Source organism: Sciurus vulgaris, assembly GCF_902686455.1.
Source record: "Sciurus vulgaris genome assembly, chromosome: 2".
NCBI classification, from domain to species: domain Eukaryota; kingdom Metazoa; phylum Chordata; class Mammalia; order Rodentia; family Sciuridae; genus Sciurus; species Sciurus vulgaris.
This window is the reverse complement of record NC_136462.1, coordinates 38292613-38310788: the sequence shown is the minus strand read 5'-3', so window position 1 is coordinate 38310788 and position 18176 is coordinate 38292613. Positions and strand designations below refer to the sequence as shown.

The window sequence follows — 18176 nt, the reverse complement described above, 5'->3', positions numbered from 1 at the left end:
TACAGTAACCTGGATTGTGTAAAAAGCCAAGTTGTTCTAGAAAGCAGATAGGGAGAGATGAGGCAGAGAGCAGTAGTACTAGATCATTAACATTAGGAACAGGACTGCCCTCCCAAGGTCCCACTGCTGACCTGAAAGAAAAAAAAAATGTTAGTTCTATTTATCACCTTTCCCCTTTCATGTCAAAAACATCATGCTGGGATGATGCTTCAGCTGCCGTCTTCTTCCAAGAAAAACTGCCACATCGGGAGGAATAAAAAGAACAACTGCCTGATGTACCAACTGACTATTTTATTTTGCACTAGGTATTTTAGGGAAAATAAAGCCACTCATTTTCTGAAAACTACACAGGATTTTACATGCATTAAGGGCCAGGAAGAGCTAGTATACATTTCCATTTGAATAAGCCACCTTTGGAAATAAAAATCTTTTCATTTTTTTATCTTTTGAAAATAAAAATTAACAAATCTTCATAATATCTGGGTCTCCAATAAACTAGTTAATTCAAAAATGGAACCCCATGCATGCCAACAAGGCAGGTTGGAAGGCTGTGACATTTTTTTTTGGGTGGGCATTAGGGAATGAATCCAAGGGCACTTAATCTCTCAGTCACATCCTCAGTCTTTTTTGTATTTTATTTAGAAATAGGGTCTGAGTTGCTTAGAGCCTCGTTAAATTGCTGAGGCCAGCTCTGAACTCCAATCTGGCTGTGAGGTTTCTTAAAGGCATCCTGCTTCCAGGCCCTCTGCTGGACCAGCTGTAGGACTATTTGTTGATCATTAGGAAAAGGCAGTGCTATCATGCCCTGCAAGGGGCTTAATTAAAGCCAGGAGTCAGATATTTGTTTAAAAATCAACACAAAACATTCTTTTTTCTCGTGCTTTTGATGGCTTGAAACCAAGGTGTGGCACTGCCCCATCAAACTTTGGCTGTGAAGCACAGTTCCCAAAAAAGGAAACAGAGTAAATAAATGTGTGGAAAAGTGTTTACTCCCACAGGTAATACACAAAACACAAAAGTTAATTACTATCATTCGTCTACTACATTAGTCATCCTCAAAAAAATAAATTCCAATGATAGTGAAATTGGGAGTCTCAAAATACTACCAAAGGACTGTCTTTAGAATTTGTTTGAAAAAATAAGAAATGAAAGAAGGAAAGAAGACATGAAAACACCCTTCCTGAAACCATCTTGCCAATACACAGCAAAAACCAGATGCTCATACCCATGATGCAGGAAGCCAACTGCTGGGACTCTAGTCTGTGAAAACGGCCATTCACCAGAATGTTCTCATCACCACAGTATTTATAAAATTTAAAAACTGGATTATATGAATGACTAAATATGAATGCTACATCATCATCTGGGAAAAAAACATGTTATTATGTAAAAGCAATAATGAGTTTTATAACAATTTAATCCATGGAAAGTGTGCACATGAAGTGATCAGAAAGGAATATAGGAAATAATATCACGTTTCCTTGCTTTTTAGACCCCATTTGTAATTTCATGGACTTAATATTAATTAGCTTTTGGGGGGAAGAAGCAAGTTTCTTTGATATCCACTTTAAGGTGGTGCCCGATTTCATAATGAAGTGGAAAGAATCTTAGAATTGTACTATCCAATGATACATACTAGCTACATGGCTAAACATTTGAAATGTGACTATTCTGAATTGAGATGTGCCAGAAATACATAATACACATAAGATTTTTAAAACAGTGTGGTGGCATACACATGTAATCCCAGTTCCTCGGGAGGCTGAAGCAGGAGCATCACAAATTCCAGGCTTGAGGCCAGTCTAGACAACTTAGTGAGACCCTGTCCCAAAATAAAAATTTATATGGGTTTGGGAACATAGATTAGTGGTAGAGCACTTGCCTAGCATGCATCAGGCCCTGGGTTCAATTCTCAGTACAGCAAAAACAAAACAAACAAACAAAAAAAAACCTTAGTGCAACAAAATAGATAAAAGACCTCATTAATAACTTTTAATATAGTGACTACATGTTAAAGTTGCACTTACTTTTAAATATTAGGTTAAATAAAATATATTAAAATTAGTTTCACTTATTACTCTTTTAGCATGTCTTTTAAAAAGTTTAACTGACTTTAGGGACTGGGGTTGTAGCTCAGTGGTAGAGTAGTTGCCTAGCATATGTGAGGCAGTGGGTTCAATTCTCAGGACCACATAAATAAAATAAAGGTATTGTGTCCATCTACAACTAAAAATATTAAAAAAAAAAAAAAAAAAAAAAGTTTAACTGACTTTAAATTAAACTATTTAAAATGTATTTGTGGCTCACATTAAATTTCTACCAGATAGTGCTTGTCATAGGATCACAGATCAAAGAGAAGGTTGGAGTTGTGTTAGACAAACAAATTTTTTCTTCTTCCTATTTTTCTAAAGTTTTTCTATTATGTTACAGGGAGAAAAAAAGGAAAAGAAATGCTAAAAGGAAGGCCTAGTCATCAATCCCCATCCTTCCTAATGTCAAAGGCAAAAAAAGTCAGGTAGTATCTCCTTGTTCTCTAGTCCTCCTCAGGGAAGTGAGACTTTTGTACACTCTGCTCTGCAGAGATTCCTGGAGTGATGAAAGAGGTTTGTGCTCTCTACAGCATCACATTCAGTTAGGTGATAAGATAACCACAGAAATAAGGAAGACACAAGAAGGCCCACAAAGGGCCACTAGAGTTAAAGGCACCATGGTTCTAAGTGCAGGGAGGTAGAAGCTGGCAGAAGAGGCACAAAGAGAGGACAAAGTGCCTGGACAGGGAGGTCTCTGAGTAAGTCTCTTCAACATGAGACCCAGACATCATCTGGGCCACCAAGCTGGAGCTGGACAGTGAGGAAAGATCTCAGAGAAGCAGAGATGACATTCCTGGGCAAACAGAGGAGGTGGTCCTCTGTCCACAGTAACTGGAGAGTTAATGTAAGGAAGGAGAAAAAGGAGAAAGGCAAAGTTGGGCGCCTCAGAGAACACAGAATGCTGTCCTTGCCTGAGCAGGCAATGAAAAGCCCGCGGAGGTCTTTAGCAAGACACAAATTCAATTTATAAAGAATTAAATAAGTATGACGTGTAACCTTAATTTACTGTGTAAAGATGGTTACATTATTTCCTTAGCTTTGTTTGTTGGAGACAAATAGAGAATGCTTGTTAAGTATGTCAAAACATAATCTTACCTTGTGAATTTTTGTTAATGTATTATATGAGCTCTATTTTCCATTTGCCCAGAAAGACAGCTTGTATAACGCTTTTGGGAGTTTCTGCTCTGTAAAGTCTCTAGAGCTGACCGTCTGTTAGGTTTGTTTTCTCTTCATGCTAAAGTGTCAGTTGGTGGTTTTGTGAACTGGTCAGAAATTCACAGGTCTTAAATGTTTTGGGGAAATTTATATTGGACACTGCTCTTTGTCTAGCAAATAAAAGATGTTAATATATTCCTGTTACTGGCATGTGCACGACTATGTTATTAGAAGCCACTTTATCATTTTCCTGCTTTAAATAGAAATGTCTATTTATGAATTTTGCTTGTAGTTTTTTTCACAAATAAAATAGTAAAATCTAAAAAAAAAAAAAAAAAAAAAAAAAAGAATTAAATAAATACAATCGTTGAACCTGGAACTTAATGAAGACTGGGCAACTATGGGCACAATTCATGATGTAGAAAATTTAAGAAGATGCTAAGTTGGAGTCTGGTCAGAAAATAACCTTAATGAATAATATGTGAAATGGATAGGGCTACGGTTTATATTTAAAAGACATTCATTCTGCCAGCCCAGATATGATGTAGACACAGTGTTGTTGAATGAACTGCCTGCCTTAAAGGCATCCACCAGAAGGAGTCATCTCCCAGAATAGTGAGATTCCTCCCCTCAGTTTATTTAATAAAACTCACTGTGAGTTCCCTGTTCTATGCCAGGCATTAAGGGAAGAAAATGAATAAAAGGAGGCACATTCCCTGCCTTAATGTATTTACTATGATGCAGTGTGGGTTGACAGTCATCAAATAATCACACAAATCTATATAAAACTACACCAGGCTGGCTGTGGGGTACACACTTGTAATCCCAGCTACTCAGGAGGCTGAGGCAGGAGGATCTCAAGCTTAAGACCAGTCTCAGCAACTTGGTAAGACCCTACCTCAAAATATAATAAAAAAAGATCTGGGGATAGCTCAGAGGTGATATGCTTGCTTAGCACGTGAGAGGCTCTAGATTACAATCACCAGGACTGCAAAACAACAAACAAAACAAAACAAAAAAATCCTGCACTGGGTTAAGTGAAAGAAAGTCTTTGGCCTTAAGAATTTAAACCAGGCATGGGCAAATCTGTCTATAATCCCAGCTAATCAGGCTAAGGTAGGAGGATCACAAAGTTCAAAGCCAGCCTGGGCAATTTAGCAAGACCCTATTCTCACAAGAAAAATAAAAAGGGCAAGAGATGTAGCTCAGTGCTTGCCTAGCATGCACAAAGTCCTGGGTTCAAGTCTCAGTACCCCTGCTCCTTCCCCAAAAAATCATCACATTCTTGTCACAAGGACTATTTGGTTTTAACATGTACCTGTGAAGGAAGCAAACCTTTAAAGGAATGAAACAGATTCACTCCATCTTTTAAACTTCCTATTTGCAAGACCTTCAAAAGCAGACACCATCTTTAGGCCTTTAACCTCTATAGCACTCGTGGTTTCAATCACACAGGTGAGCACAAAGAGCTGGCTGTTGCTACTTTAACAGGTTAAGCAAGCTGCTGTTTTCTCCAGTTCTCTCCATAACTATGGATTAAGAACCTACCATGTGCCACAAACTGTGACGGGAGCTAACGAGTGATGTCTTCAGTCTCCCCAAAATTCCAAACTGAATGCTGACTAGAAGAAATCAGTTTTTATTTTCACTTGAGGTTATATTCTCTTTTCCACATAGCTCCAGAAGGGAGACATGCAGAGCAAAACTGCCTGAGAGAGCAACACACAGGCATTTAGGAAGAGATTTACAAGATGAGAAACTACTATAAACTGCTATAGCGCTACAAATAGCAATGGTGAAAATAACCCTTTGTGGCTGATGTCCACCATGCTAAGGAGTCAGGACTGACTCATTCTGGCTCAAGTACTAGGGCTAACTTATGGGGTAGAGAACAGAATTAGCCCCAATATAAAGGCAACCTGACAGGATGTCCACCAGATCTAGCCCCCACACAAACGCAGTGAGCTCAGTGTCAGTAAGTAACATTCCCTAGTACCCAACTAAGACCCTAAAACAAAGAATAATTTCTGCAAAGTACCATCTCCCTATTTAGAAGATGGTGCCACAGTTGATCTTACCCTCACAGCCTGACTGGCTGATGGTCTAATTCTATCCCATCTTTACATGGGCTCCATGAGACACAAATGACTCAAAACAAGAGCTCAAGGGTTCAATTATTAACCCTGGAATTGATGACAAAACCCAAATAAATTGCCAACTGTAATGGGTCTATTTTGCAGGGGGGTCTGAGTGTAGTAATGTAGACCTGGAAAGAATTTAGACTTGCTATGACCCTCAAACCTGCATTTCAGTGTTACCTACGTATGCCACCTCAGAGGAATATATTTGTAGCAGCCCTGGCATGACATACCACCAAGATTGTCTCCAGCTGGAGGAAGCTCCCAAAATAATGACAAGATACAAGTATTTAGGCAAGATTCTTTAAAAATATCCTTTAATTGTAACCCTACAGTGTGGCAGAAAATGAAATTAGACAGTACCACGTTCTAGTCTTTGTCCAACTATATAGACTGGGATGGTGATCTTGGGCTGTTTCTTCACCTGATAGTAACACTGGCAGGAGCAGTGGCAGTAGCGATTGTCCAATGATGGTACAATAACTCACAGAACTGTTGTATGGATTTAATTTTACATTGCAATACAGATGACAGTACTGATTCCCCCACCCAAGAGTTGTGGGAATTAAACCCAGGTCTTGTACATGCTAGGTAAGTGCTTTACCAACTGAGCTGCACCCCCAGTCTCACTGATTTTTCACTTAAGCAAAAGGTAAACATTTTTTTTTTAAAGTGTCATTTTAAAAAATATATATATTTTTGTCAATGGATCTATTTTATTTATTTATATGTGGTGCTGAGTATCAAACCCAGGGCCTCACACATGCCAGGCAAGTGCTATACCACTGAGCCACAACCCCAGCCCCTCTTTTTTGTAATTAAAAAAAAAAAAAAAAAAAAAAAAATTGTGTGTGGGGGGAATTGTAGGTGTAGGTAGTTGTAGGTCTTTATTTTACTTATTTATTTTTATGTAGTACTGAGGATCAAAGTCAGGGCCTCACACATGAAATAATGAAATAACACACACGAAATAATCATTTCATGATTATTTACATTAATGTCACAACCTTAATTGCTGCAATCCAAATCAAAAATGAGTCAATTTCCTTTGGTTCAAATACCTTTTTTTTTTTTTTTTTAAATTGCAACACTTAGTGAGAAGTCTGAGAGACCAAACAGTTTTGTTAGACACGCTACACCTGTGAAACTGCTCACAGACAAGGGAATAATGAAGGTTATGCTTTTCATACAGGAAGGGGCTGGGTTCAACCAAAGTGAAGAGCACACAAGACAGGAGGATTCCAAAGTTAGAATGGCATCCAGCAAATTCTCAAATTGGGGCTTTGGTGATTAACAAATCTGGTTCCCCTAGACCGTTCCTCTCCTGCTTATAAAAAGTGTGAGCTTCTAAGAGAATCTCCTGTGATCATCCTTTCACTCAATCCTTTAGCCACTCTGGTCTCTTTTAAGTTTCCTCGCTTGGCCCAGGAACATTCCCTGGTTCCTGCTTCGGGGTTGCTACTACACTGGCCTGGCCCTCCCTCTGCCTGGAAGGTTCATCACCAGATGGACGCAGTTCTTTCCTTCACTTCCTTCAAATCTTCACTTAAACGCCACCCTGACAGTGAGGTATTTTTTGTCTGCCTGAATTAAAATCACAACACTTCCTTCCTGGTTTAACTTTCCTTCATAGCACTGATCTGACAATAATTATTATTACTTTATTTTCTATCATTTCCTTATCAGAAGGAAATAAGAATAAGAGCTTGCTTCTATTTTGTTCACTGCTGTATACCCACTGCTGTATACAGTGGCTGGAAAAGAGTTGAATCTATATGAATGCTGAATGGAGTGAGAAAAAGTCAAAGGGCTACAACAAACGACAAACTACTCTGTTTTTAAGGCTACCTAAGTCAGACTTTCAACTCCCCACTGCCTCCAGTACTGGAGATTGAACCTAGGGACACTGCACCACTGAGCTACATCCTTGGCCCTTTTTCAGTCAGGGTCTCACTAAGTCACCCAGGCTGACATCAAATGTGTAATCCTCCTGCCTCAGCCTCCCAGGTTGCTGGGATTACAGGTGTGCAGCATTGCACCTGGCTAAACCTTCAACTTTCTTGAAGGAAACAGCAGGATTTAGGATAATGAGATTATAAGGACTTAAGAAAGAATGTTTTGGCAATGTGAAATAGGCTGGGTAAGGAGGAGGTATAGTTGTGGTTCTTTCACAGTGTTTTTAAACTTAAAGATGCCTGAGAATCATTTGACTGCTTGTTGTAAAAGCAGGTTTCCAGGCCTACCTCCAGGAAGCTAACTTGGTAGTGATTCTGATGTGAGTGATCACAGTCCACCCCTTGGGAAGCACTGACTTCACGCCACTCATTCATATAAGATGTAGAAGGCAGTTCTTGTCCATGTAGCTCACAGAAACTATGTTAATTGACAACATGGTAAAGGAATAAACACTGACATCAACAGCTGAGACACACATAAGACATAAGCTTTTGCACACGTGTACTTCAACTAAAAGGGTGAGTCTCTCCGGTCAAAAAATTTCCTGTGGTACTTAGACAGTGTTGTACCCAGGAATGTTGTTATTCCAGGTAAGTACCTTTGTTTGGGACCATTAAATCAAGTTCATACTAAGTAGGTTTAACCCACGGCGAATTCTAGTTTCGCAATACTAGGTATTCACATGGCCTGCTTTGTGTTCTTCATAAAGGTCAGACCTACCCCATGCTTCAGCTGCATGGAAAGCCACACCTTAGATAAAGTACAAAACACATGACTTACCACAGTATAATCAAATCATAATGATTCCCAATTTAATATTAGTTAACAAACCCAGGACCCCCAACACAGAGCTAATCAAAAGAGCCACTCAAAAGTATACCCAAGAACAAAGATTATTCTAAACAAAAGATGTTTCTTTTCTTTTGTGGGTTGGGGATCAAAACCAGGACCTTACACATGCTAAGAAGGTTATCTACTACTCCATCTCCAGCCCAAAATAGCTGTTTCTTTAAACACTGGATCACAGATACCTGCTCCAGGCAAAACCACAGGTTTCTTCCCAATTTGCCACTTGTTCCACTGAAGGGCTGCAGGGACCAGCCAGCTACACTAGTGTCAAGAATGGAATTAACTGTGAAGACAAATGTTTCCTCCAAATTCCAAGGAGTGACCCTAAACCATAAGGCTTTTACTCAGACTCTGTTTTTTGAATGCAGAAACAGCTGGTGTCCACCCCTCCAGGAAAAACGCTAGTTTCTGGAGGCCATCAGTGGGGCTGGAGGAAAGGGAATGACTATTTTTTCCTTCTGTTTCTTATGAACATGTCTCTACTCAAGTTTTTTGTTCTAAAGTCTACATTACTCTTTACACACCTTGGGGAAAAGGGTTATCAGGGCTGTGAAGTCACTCGTGCCCAGATTGGTTCACAGACACACCTGGAAATGTTCTTTACACTAAGTACTGATGTAAAACCTTATAAAAGAAATTCTCACAGAGGTCTGGGGATTCAATGACCTTGGGAACCTTTAGTGTGTCCCCAAACTAACTACAGGTTAAGCGCTGTACTAGAATGTATAGTTATAATAATTTCTTGAGTTAATTTATTAGATACAATACTAGTTTGAAAAACCACTCATACTGATGTCTTACAAACGGCACCATTATATCTGATATATTTCTACTAAAGATAAACAAGAGCAAGTAAGATGTGTGATGATAGGCCAAAGAATTTTTAAAAAAGGAAAGAAACCATGCCATCTGAATATCTCTTACTGTATTTCTTTCCGGATAGAAGTGTCCTATTAAGTTCCACAAGTTACAAGTTAGTGGTGGCCCACTGGCTTTTTCAATAAACTCACCTTCTCTCCTTGGAGTGATGGGACTGAGTCCCGCAAACTGTGAAAGCTGTCTTTGATGTGGTCCCTGCGTTTTCGTTCCAGTGCATTATGATGAGCCCTTTTGTCAGCCTAGAAGAATGGGAGAAAGAGCACATTAAGACAACACTTTCGGCTTAGTACAAGGTGAGTGGGGTACAGCCTGGAAGTATATGCTGTCAGCGCTGTCCCTGGCGAGTGGACTGGGAAGATTTGTCGAGGTGGGAAGTTAGGAGTCTCCAGAATTAGGCTCTGCTAAAGGGGGAGAAAGGGGTGAGGAAAGCTTGCGACAGGAACATCCAAAGTAGCTCGATGCATCCAGCTCATGCATAAGTAAAATCAAAGTTATTCATGGGGACAAAGCGTGACTCTCCTGCAACACCAGTGTCCCCAACTTACTTATGTGACAGAACAGCTACCAGTTGGTGGCCGGGAGGTGAATAGGGAAATCTCCAGTGGGCCCTTTCCTAAGATCTGATTACCCCCACTGTAAGAGAGTTCGGCGGAGGGGGTGCCCCAGGAGGAGTTGAGTCACTGGTGCAGTGCTGCTCTCTACGTGAAACCCACCACCGGAGGCTCTGCTCTGGTCTCCAGTCTGCTAAAGGCACTAGTTTAACCCTCCCATCAAATACAACAGAAATTAAAACCTCCAGAAAACCCAGCTGCATAAAATCTGAGATCACAATAACAGAACTGATAAAGATGCTAACTGCATTCAGAGTCCCTGTTTTTTAAAACACATCCAAGGTGCTATCCTTGCCAAGGCTGAGCCAGAAAGGTAGTTCTGACAAGGCAGGCCTTCCGACACCCACATGCTCTGAATAAATTCCTTCAGGCACTTGTGGCAGGTCAGGCTATTTAGACAGTTTTCTAAATACTCAAATCAAAGTCTTCAACCTGTCCTGCTCCTGCTTGGAATCACAAAGAAGGCAGCAAAGACTGCCAACAAATCGGAACAGAAAAGTACCTCCAGTAAAAACAGTGCTGGGGAGCAATATAAGGGAGCTTCAACAGGTCAGCATTAAAAGGATATCCCTTCCAAATGGAACACAAGTGCTTAACAATCGAAAGCAAGAACTGCACCACACCTACACTTGGATAATTATGGAGAATATGCTCTGAGATTTACCTTGAATATACCGGGTTGCAAGGAGCTAGCCTAGAGAGTAAATCTACATATGGGAAAATGAGGTGGCTTTTAATCCACTTGTACAGAGGGCCAAGAATTTTTAAAAGGAACCAACAAGAGTAAGTAACTTGGCTTAGCACAATAATGCCTCCAATGAATTTTTTTACTAGACAAAATGTATAGACAAAAATCTACTGTAAAGACCAGAGTTGTGAGAATAAAGGATTTCTAATTCTCATATTATCTAATCCTAAAAGTCTGAGTCATCCCAGAGGAGGAGAGGCCAGGAGCAGTTGTGGTCATCTTAATTACTTCCTCAAGCATACACCTCGCCTATAGCTCTATCGAATGGACACGTAGTTCCCATCACAGTCATGATCCTTCAGAGCATGCCACTCTTTGAAGACCGAAGACAGAAGCACTTCTAAAGCTATCCCATCTTAAGTCAGAATTCACCATAAAGTGAGTACTTCCTAGACCACAGTGATGTATGGAATAGTATGGGGAACTGAGAGGATAATCAAGTTCAGAACACCATATGACCTGAATCTAGAGGACTTCAATATCAGGGGTGCTCTGGTAATTTTTAAAATTTTGGTGCTGGGTATTGAACCCAGGGCCTTACACATGCTGGGCAAGTGCTCTACCATTGAACCACACTCCCAGTCCAGAGACAGGTACTCTGTATCATGATATAACCTTGAAGCAAGAAAATTGTAGATACTTTCTAACAGCAGTAAGAAATACTTTAAAGGAATTAAACATATTTAAGTACTAAGTCCTTGTCCAACTTTTTGTTCCCACTAGTCATCTACACGAAGGTAAACTGGGCTGGGACTATCTACCTGAGGAGCTTAGAAGGACAAGGGCTGACATTTGGCATGCATCTGCCTCTCCTGTGTTTGCTATGTACTCCTCCAAGATGGTCTATTTACATGCAAATTAATCGCCCAGCTTTGGTCTCCAGCAGCAGCCTAAGATACTCGGGCTACTAAATCACCCTGAGTCCTGGCCCTCCTCCCAGATTAAGAGCTGTGCACAGAAGCAGTGACAGCAGAATTACCCACAATCCCTCCTGTTGATACAAATAAAATTCTAATCATCTGTTTTCTTTCTGGGAGAGCCCTGTAAATCACAAACAGCTAGAATCATGTTGGACTTGGTTTTACTGATCCTGCACTAGAGGCATGGAGTGAGGAAAAACCTAACACTGAAATCATCCCCACAATGCACTACTCTCCTCCCATTCACTGAGCCCTGAAAGGACTCAAATGGACAAGTCTTTCGGTTAGAGGACTGTAAGTGAACTTGGCTGTGGCCCATTAGCAGAAATCTTGGCTTCTCATCTGGGGCGCCAGCCAAGTTTGAGAAGTTGGCTCAACAAGGAAAAGGCAGCAGTCCACTGCCTGGTAGAGAGCTTGGGCTGGGGACTGTTGTTCTCAAAGTAGGGGATGGAATTTCTGTGGTGGTTCCAAGTCCAATTTAACTAACAGAATAGTGGAACCTTAGACCAATCCCTGCTGTCGTGTCCATCCCTGAGCAGCTAGGCCTAACCAGAATCAATTTGGGGGCTCTTGAGACAATGGCAAAGATAATATTTTTTTCTCTTCAAAGCCTCATTTGCAAGAACAAGTTAAAAACATGCAAAACTAACATGCCTAATTCCAGGCAACTCTGAATTACAAGATATCACCAGTGGCTTGAAAGAGCACATGGAAAACTGAAAATCTAACACAAGGTTGAAAATTCTCTTCGGGAAGTATTTCCAAACCACAAATCCATCCAGCCTGATTACCCCATCCCACCCCACACCCAGAGAGCCAACTGGCAAGTTTATCACTGACTTGTTAACCACCTTTACTGGCTGGTAACCCTTTCCCAAAGGAACAAGATTTTAGAGTTGAGAAAGAAAATGGGTGAAGACTCTCAGTGTACAGCATCTGAGATTCTCCCACAAACTCAAAAGCATTTTTCTTTTCTTTTTTTTAAAGGACCAAACAATTGTATCTTGAACAAGTAAGACTCAACTCAGATGAGCAAGCTCTCTTGCCTGTCCTGAGAGAGATGTCTCGCAGTTTTCAATGTGGCAGTTTTCAATTCTGACACTGAAAACTGCGTACTGAGAGCACCCTTGCAAATTAATTAGGCGCAATTTGAGTGGACAACAGAAGGTTTCTTGGGCTACTCAGCAGGCCTCCAAATTTCACCACAATACATTCTCCAGGAGCAAAGGATGCTGCTGGCTTTTCAAGCACACTGGATTGATAGTTTCTGCCAGAAAGCCTTTCCTTCAGGGCATCCCAGACTAAGAAATACTAAGGGGCTAGGCAATACCAAAGAGTGGCCCACAGATGCTCAACAGTAACTACAGTACCAAATTGCTTCCAGCTTTGGCATCTCGGCTGAAGTTTTACTTAGCCTCTTAGTTTTTATTTCCACTAAACTTTCTGTACTGGTAGCCAGAATAAAATCTTCACCTATAATTTGTTCATCTCTGCTACTAACAAGTGTTAAATACAGACATTATTTTGTCGGCCAATAAATTGTTAAAACTGGCAGGTCATCAAAGCCAAGGAGTTCTGTTCAGAATTAAGGAAATCTCTTAAAATTATTTAAACTTATTACACAGAAAATGCATCTTCATTAGAGGCACAACATTGGTCCCAACCTTAAATTCTAGGCAAATAACATGGGAACATAAATGGTTTATTATCCAAGCATGCACAAGGTTCTCAGAACACTATTTCTTACAAGCCACCTTACACCTAATCCTTTTTATAAGGATTCCAATATAGAAAATATAGACCCCAATACAGAAAATTATCAGCAATATAGGGAACCTATGTTGCCCACTAAACATTAACTGCATTTAAGGAATTTAAAGGTGCAGACAGGAGTTGTGCACACCTGTAATCCCAGAGATTCTTGGGAGGCTAAGGAAGGAGGATCACAAGTCCAAGGCCTGCCTCAGCAACTCAGTGAGACTCAGCAACTCAAAATTTAAAAAAGACTGAGGATGTAGCTCACTGGTGAAATCCCTGGGTTCAGCCTCAGTATGTATATGTATGTATGTGTACATATATACATATATGTGAATTTCAGTGCATTTTAGAGGGAAGATAGCACTGCTATGATTGTTATCAAGCTATTCTTAGTAAACACTAAGGATGCTGAAAAAAAAAAAAAAGTCCCAAATTCTCAACAGAAAAAAATTTATTCTTTACTTCTGATAAGAAACAGAATAAAACTGAATTTCAAAGCAACTTAAAATATTTATTTTAATCAACATGAAAATTGCAACATGAAATAATGGGCATCTGGGATGAGATGAATTCACTAAGGTCCCTAACATGAAGACATTAATTTCAATTTCCCAACACCTCTCCTGCTTGAAATTTATTGCCTGATTATATATTTCTGTCATTTAATGAAAACATTTGTTTTCAAAGTTGTTCCTATCTTTGGTGCCTAAAAGAACTTGGGAACACTATTATCCAAAGGTAACACTAAACTATAGCCACTAAAGAGGAAGGATGCCTTGGTGAGACAATTTTAATTGAAAACCAAATTGGATTCACGGTCAACTCTTACACCATTATTGGCATCTCAGGGAAGAAAATAAAAAAGACTCAAACATAAGAACATCTATCTTATGAGAAGACACTAGCTTCCTGAGTGAATTCCAATCTCAGAGGAATGACCAGACTCATTCCCTTCTGAATATACTACAATTCCTCAAGAAGCAAAGAGCGCTGAGCCGTTAAAAATACTTCACACCAGAAAGGTCAAGAAGTGGAACTGCACAGATCAGTTTTAAATCCCTAACAGATACACTGTAAATGCAACACGTTCAGTTACAATACATTGGAAAAGGCCTTGGTTTCCTGATCAACAGACTAATGCTACATTTCTTATATACTTTCACCCTTTCCCAAAGAAATTTCTCAAAGCAAAAGGAACCTCTTTTATAAATCATACCTGTTCTAAAAATTTATCTTTAAATGCAAACATTTCCCTTCAAAAAAAAAAAATTAAAATAAGATAACATCAATGGGATTCTGTGATGTACTGAATTTAGTAATATTGTTCTGGGTTACTTCCTTTAACAAAAGCTTACTGGTAACTGGAGAAGCTGTTTTCAGTTTATACTGAAGCAACAAAAACATTCGTCAAATCAGTTTCACTTTCTGTTACAGTTAGTCTCACTTCCTAATTCTGTTCTTGCTGAGTATCCTGCATATTTCATGTAAGGCCTACAAATTGTAGTGACAATTTAAAACATAAATGTCTCTTTTTCTATTAGGCCCATAAAACATTTTCCAAATAACTTTTTAAAAGATCATCTATTGTCCTAAATGATCATTCACAGCCCACATCTTTTTCTTAATGTTTTTTCCCAAGGAAAAACTTAAGTTTTCTCCCTTATCTCCCAAAACATATATTTATTTATATATGTATATCTATATATATGTCTATATGATATATCTATGCTAAATCTTAGAGAGTAAACAGATACATTCACAGAGGGGGAAAAATGGAATACTTTTTTACCCTACCCATTCACCACAGTTTGGTATACTGTAAAATGATCTATAACTCATCTGCTTTTTCTCTCCATGCTATTGTGATTACCTTGTGCCAGACAATACTCAAATCAACAAGTAGGTGTGTCAAATTAAAAGCAAAGGATCTTGAGACAACTGGGTTCAATCCCTAGCACCAAAAAAAAAAAAAAAAAAGCAGACCTACTTCCCTTGTCTACCTCCAGAGTCAAAGGAAAAAAAAAATCCTAGGCACTTAAGAGCAAACCAAGGGAGCTGGGGATATAGATCATTTGGTAAGAGTGCTTGCCTCACAAGCACAAGGTCCTGGGTTCTAATCCTCAGCACCCACCATTTAAAAAAAAAAAAAGAGCAAACCAAAAACATCTAGACAAAACAAGGAAATTAGCATTCTAGGAGAGTGGAAAGTTTTTAATAATTCAGTAAACGAATTTACATCAATACTCATGTGGAAGAATATTTGAAAAGCAGAAAGCTTTCAAGAACTGTGAGCCAAAATTTCACAAAGAAGAAAACTTTTTTCTCATTTGAAAGCCAATGTAATCCCAATTTAACGGATGATTCTGCAAAGGAATTCTTACCAATCCTTACCCTCCAACCCTGATCAAACCCTGTGGCAGGTTTTACAACTGAAGATTTGAAGGAAAAAAAAAAAAAAATTAAACCGAATGAGTCCCAAACACAAAACTCCAAGTACACATTATTAAGGATAAAATAACAGTAACTGGGGGGAAAAAAAAAGGCAATTCAATATTCAAATATATTTATAAATATACGTATTTGACAATATTTCAACAAGAAATAAAACAAATTATTTTTAATTAACAATTATCCAGGGCTAATCCTTAAGACTCTCACAACTGCATCACCAATTTTTATGGAAATATCAGCTTGAAATAAATAAAATTTGTCTTCATACTTATCTTCTTGACAACCTGCACAATCTTTTTGGTTGCTCTAAGAGTAGGTACAACTCAGAGAACTTGCCTTTACCTTGAGATAGTCAATTCTTCCACCAGAGATTATCAAAGTGGCATCCTGCAAACCCCCAAAGAGTCGTTCTATACACCATTTTCAAACATCAGAAAAATGGGAACTGGGACTATAACTCCATGGGACAGTGCTTGCCTAGCATGTGCAGGGCTCTGGGTTCAATCCACAGCATGGTTTAAAAAAAAAAAAAAAAAAAAAAAATCTGAAAAATAACATGATTTCTAATTTTTCTTTTAAAAATAGAATAGAAAGATCTTGGCAACACTGAGCCCTCACTCCAACCCACTGGAGTAGTGGCTGCCTGTTTAGAAATGGCACTCCAGTCCTCACTCCTTCCATCTACTTCTTGACAATCTCATTGTCTGGTCCCCACAGGCAGATGAATTCTTGATCCCAACCCGTCCACTCTTACTGGTCCCAACTGTCAAATATTAGACACTATGATGTACCTGTTTCTCTGATTTACTAGATCTGTTTTTCCTATCTATACCCACATTACTGTCTCAGGCTCCAAAGACATTAGTGTCTGTACAAATCCACAAAACCATCCACTGAGAACATATATCAAAACCCTAAGACATTATTTTAACACGATATGATCTTATATATCACATTTCTGCAAAGCTGTCTCTGCAATGCCACATTTCAACATTTTATTGTTTTCTTTATATCTCTCCTTCAACTCAAATATTGAGTCAGACCACAAGCTGCTGTCTGTACATGACACTTTCATGATTCGACCTTTGGCTCCTCTACATTTACAATTTTTGCATAAGAATACTATGCTGTGCTAGATTCCAGGGGTCTGGAGCAGTCAGTCACATGACTTCTGGTTACAGCAGATTACTGCATGTGGCTTCAGCTTCACACAACTATGCAAACAGGATTTAAAACCTACTTGTTCTTAAATGAATCTTCTGGACATCTTGCCCCTGAAACAATACTACCATTCTCTTTCAGAATGCTTTATTTTTCATTTCTCGATTATACAGTGGTAGTTGGATCTCTCACCTGAAAACTACAGAACAATTAATGAACTGCACACAGCTCCTCTCACTCAGTCAACTCACTAGAATTTACCACCTGAGAATCTAGAATCATGGGATCTGCAAACCCCTCTCCCCAACCCCAGAAGGCCCCACCTCAACTCAGCAGCTAACAGGAGAGTTTACTACAATATTAAAAGTAACAGAACCACCTCTTTTTCTCTCTGACCCCAAAAAGGACTAAAATTGAACGGAAATGAAAACGAAATGGAGAGTAGAAGACGTACCGCAGATTGAAACCTCGGTTGCTCTTCCTGGAATAAGAGAGAAAAAAATAGAAAATATAGAAGTTATTTTTACACTTCGCATTCAATAATAAGAAAGAAAATGCCGGCGGCGGAGGAAGCGGCGGGTGGGGAGTCAGCCCGACACCCCCCCTCCCTCTCTTCCCCCCCACCCCAACCCCCCAGCGGGATCCGGTAGCAGGGTAGGAGGGTCCCGAGCGCAGCCCCTCCTTCCGGGATCCGACCAGGGCCAGAGGGGTCCGAAGACTGTCTCCACCCTCGGACCCAGCTCGGGCTTCTGGGCACTCCCCGCCCCTCACCGTCCTCCCTCACCCCTAGAATCCGCAGGTCACGGGAGGAGGGGGTCGCGGACCCAAGGGGCAGGTCCTGAGTGCCGTCCCCATTCCCAGGATCCGGACAATGGGATCCCAAGCACACCGCATCCCTGTCCCCGGATCCTGAGCGGGGTGGGGTGGGGTGAGAGGCCGCAGAACCCTTCTCCACGGAAAGAGGTGGGGGTCCCGGAGGCCGCGTGTCTGCTCCCCACCTCCAGCCCCAGGAGGCCGCTCCGGCCAGGAGCCCGGAGGGGAGCGAGCCGGGAGCGCGACGCAGGCAGTCCCAGCCCCGGGGAAGGGGAAGAAGGCGGCGGCAGCCCGGCCCCCTCCCGCCGTCGCCCCGCGGAGAGCCCCGGCCGCTGTCCCCGCCTGACAACCCGCACGGGAAGGAAGAAGCCCCGGGACTCACGTCGCTCTCCACCTCGATGTCATCGTTATCGCTCATTTCCTACGGCCCAGGGAGCGGCCACTGCAGCGGCAGCGGGGAGGGGGAGGGGCGGAGGGGAGGGGGAAGTCACCGACAACAACAAGCCGAGTGCCCCCACACACACACTCACTCACTCACTCACTCGCTCCCTCACTCACACACACACACACACAACACGGGCGAGAACCACCTCCTCACTGCAGCACCGGATCAACGGCGGCACGCACGCCCGATCTGCCCCCCGCCA

At 40.7% G+C, this 18176-nt stretch overlaps 1 protein-coding gene across 5 annotated transcripts in view; it reads right to left on the bottom strand.

The window, feature by feature from the left end:
- The window catches only part of MAX (MYC associated factor X), a 25708-nt gene extending 7532 nt beyond the window's left edge, over positions 1 to 18176 (bottom strand). For 2 of the 5 annotated variants that reach the window (XR_013761845.1, XM_079127193.1), the window contains exons 1-3: positions 17912 to 18176; positions 17171 to 17197; positions 9199 to 9306 (exon numbers count right to left, since the gene is read on the bottom strand). Coding sequence is in view for 3 of the 5 variants with exons in the window: in XM_079127193.1 (XP_078983319.1) it covers positions 9199 to 9306; positions 17171 to 17197; positions 17912 to 17947 (171 nt within the window). In the remaining 2 variants the exon portion in view is untranslated. The remainder of the gene's footprint in view (positions 1 to 9198; positions 9307 to 17170; positions 17198 to 17911) is intronic. The other 3 variants (XR_013761846.1, XM_079127191.1, XM_079127192.1) reach the window with 3 other exon arrangements.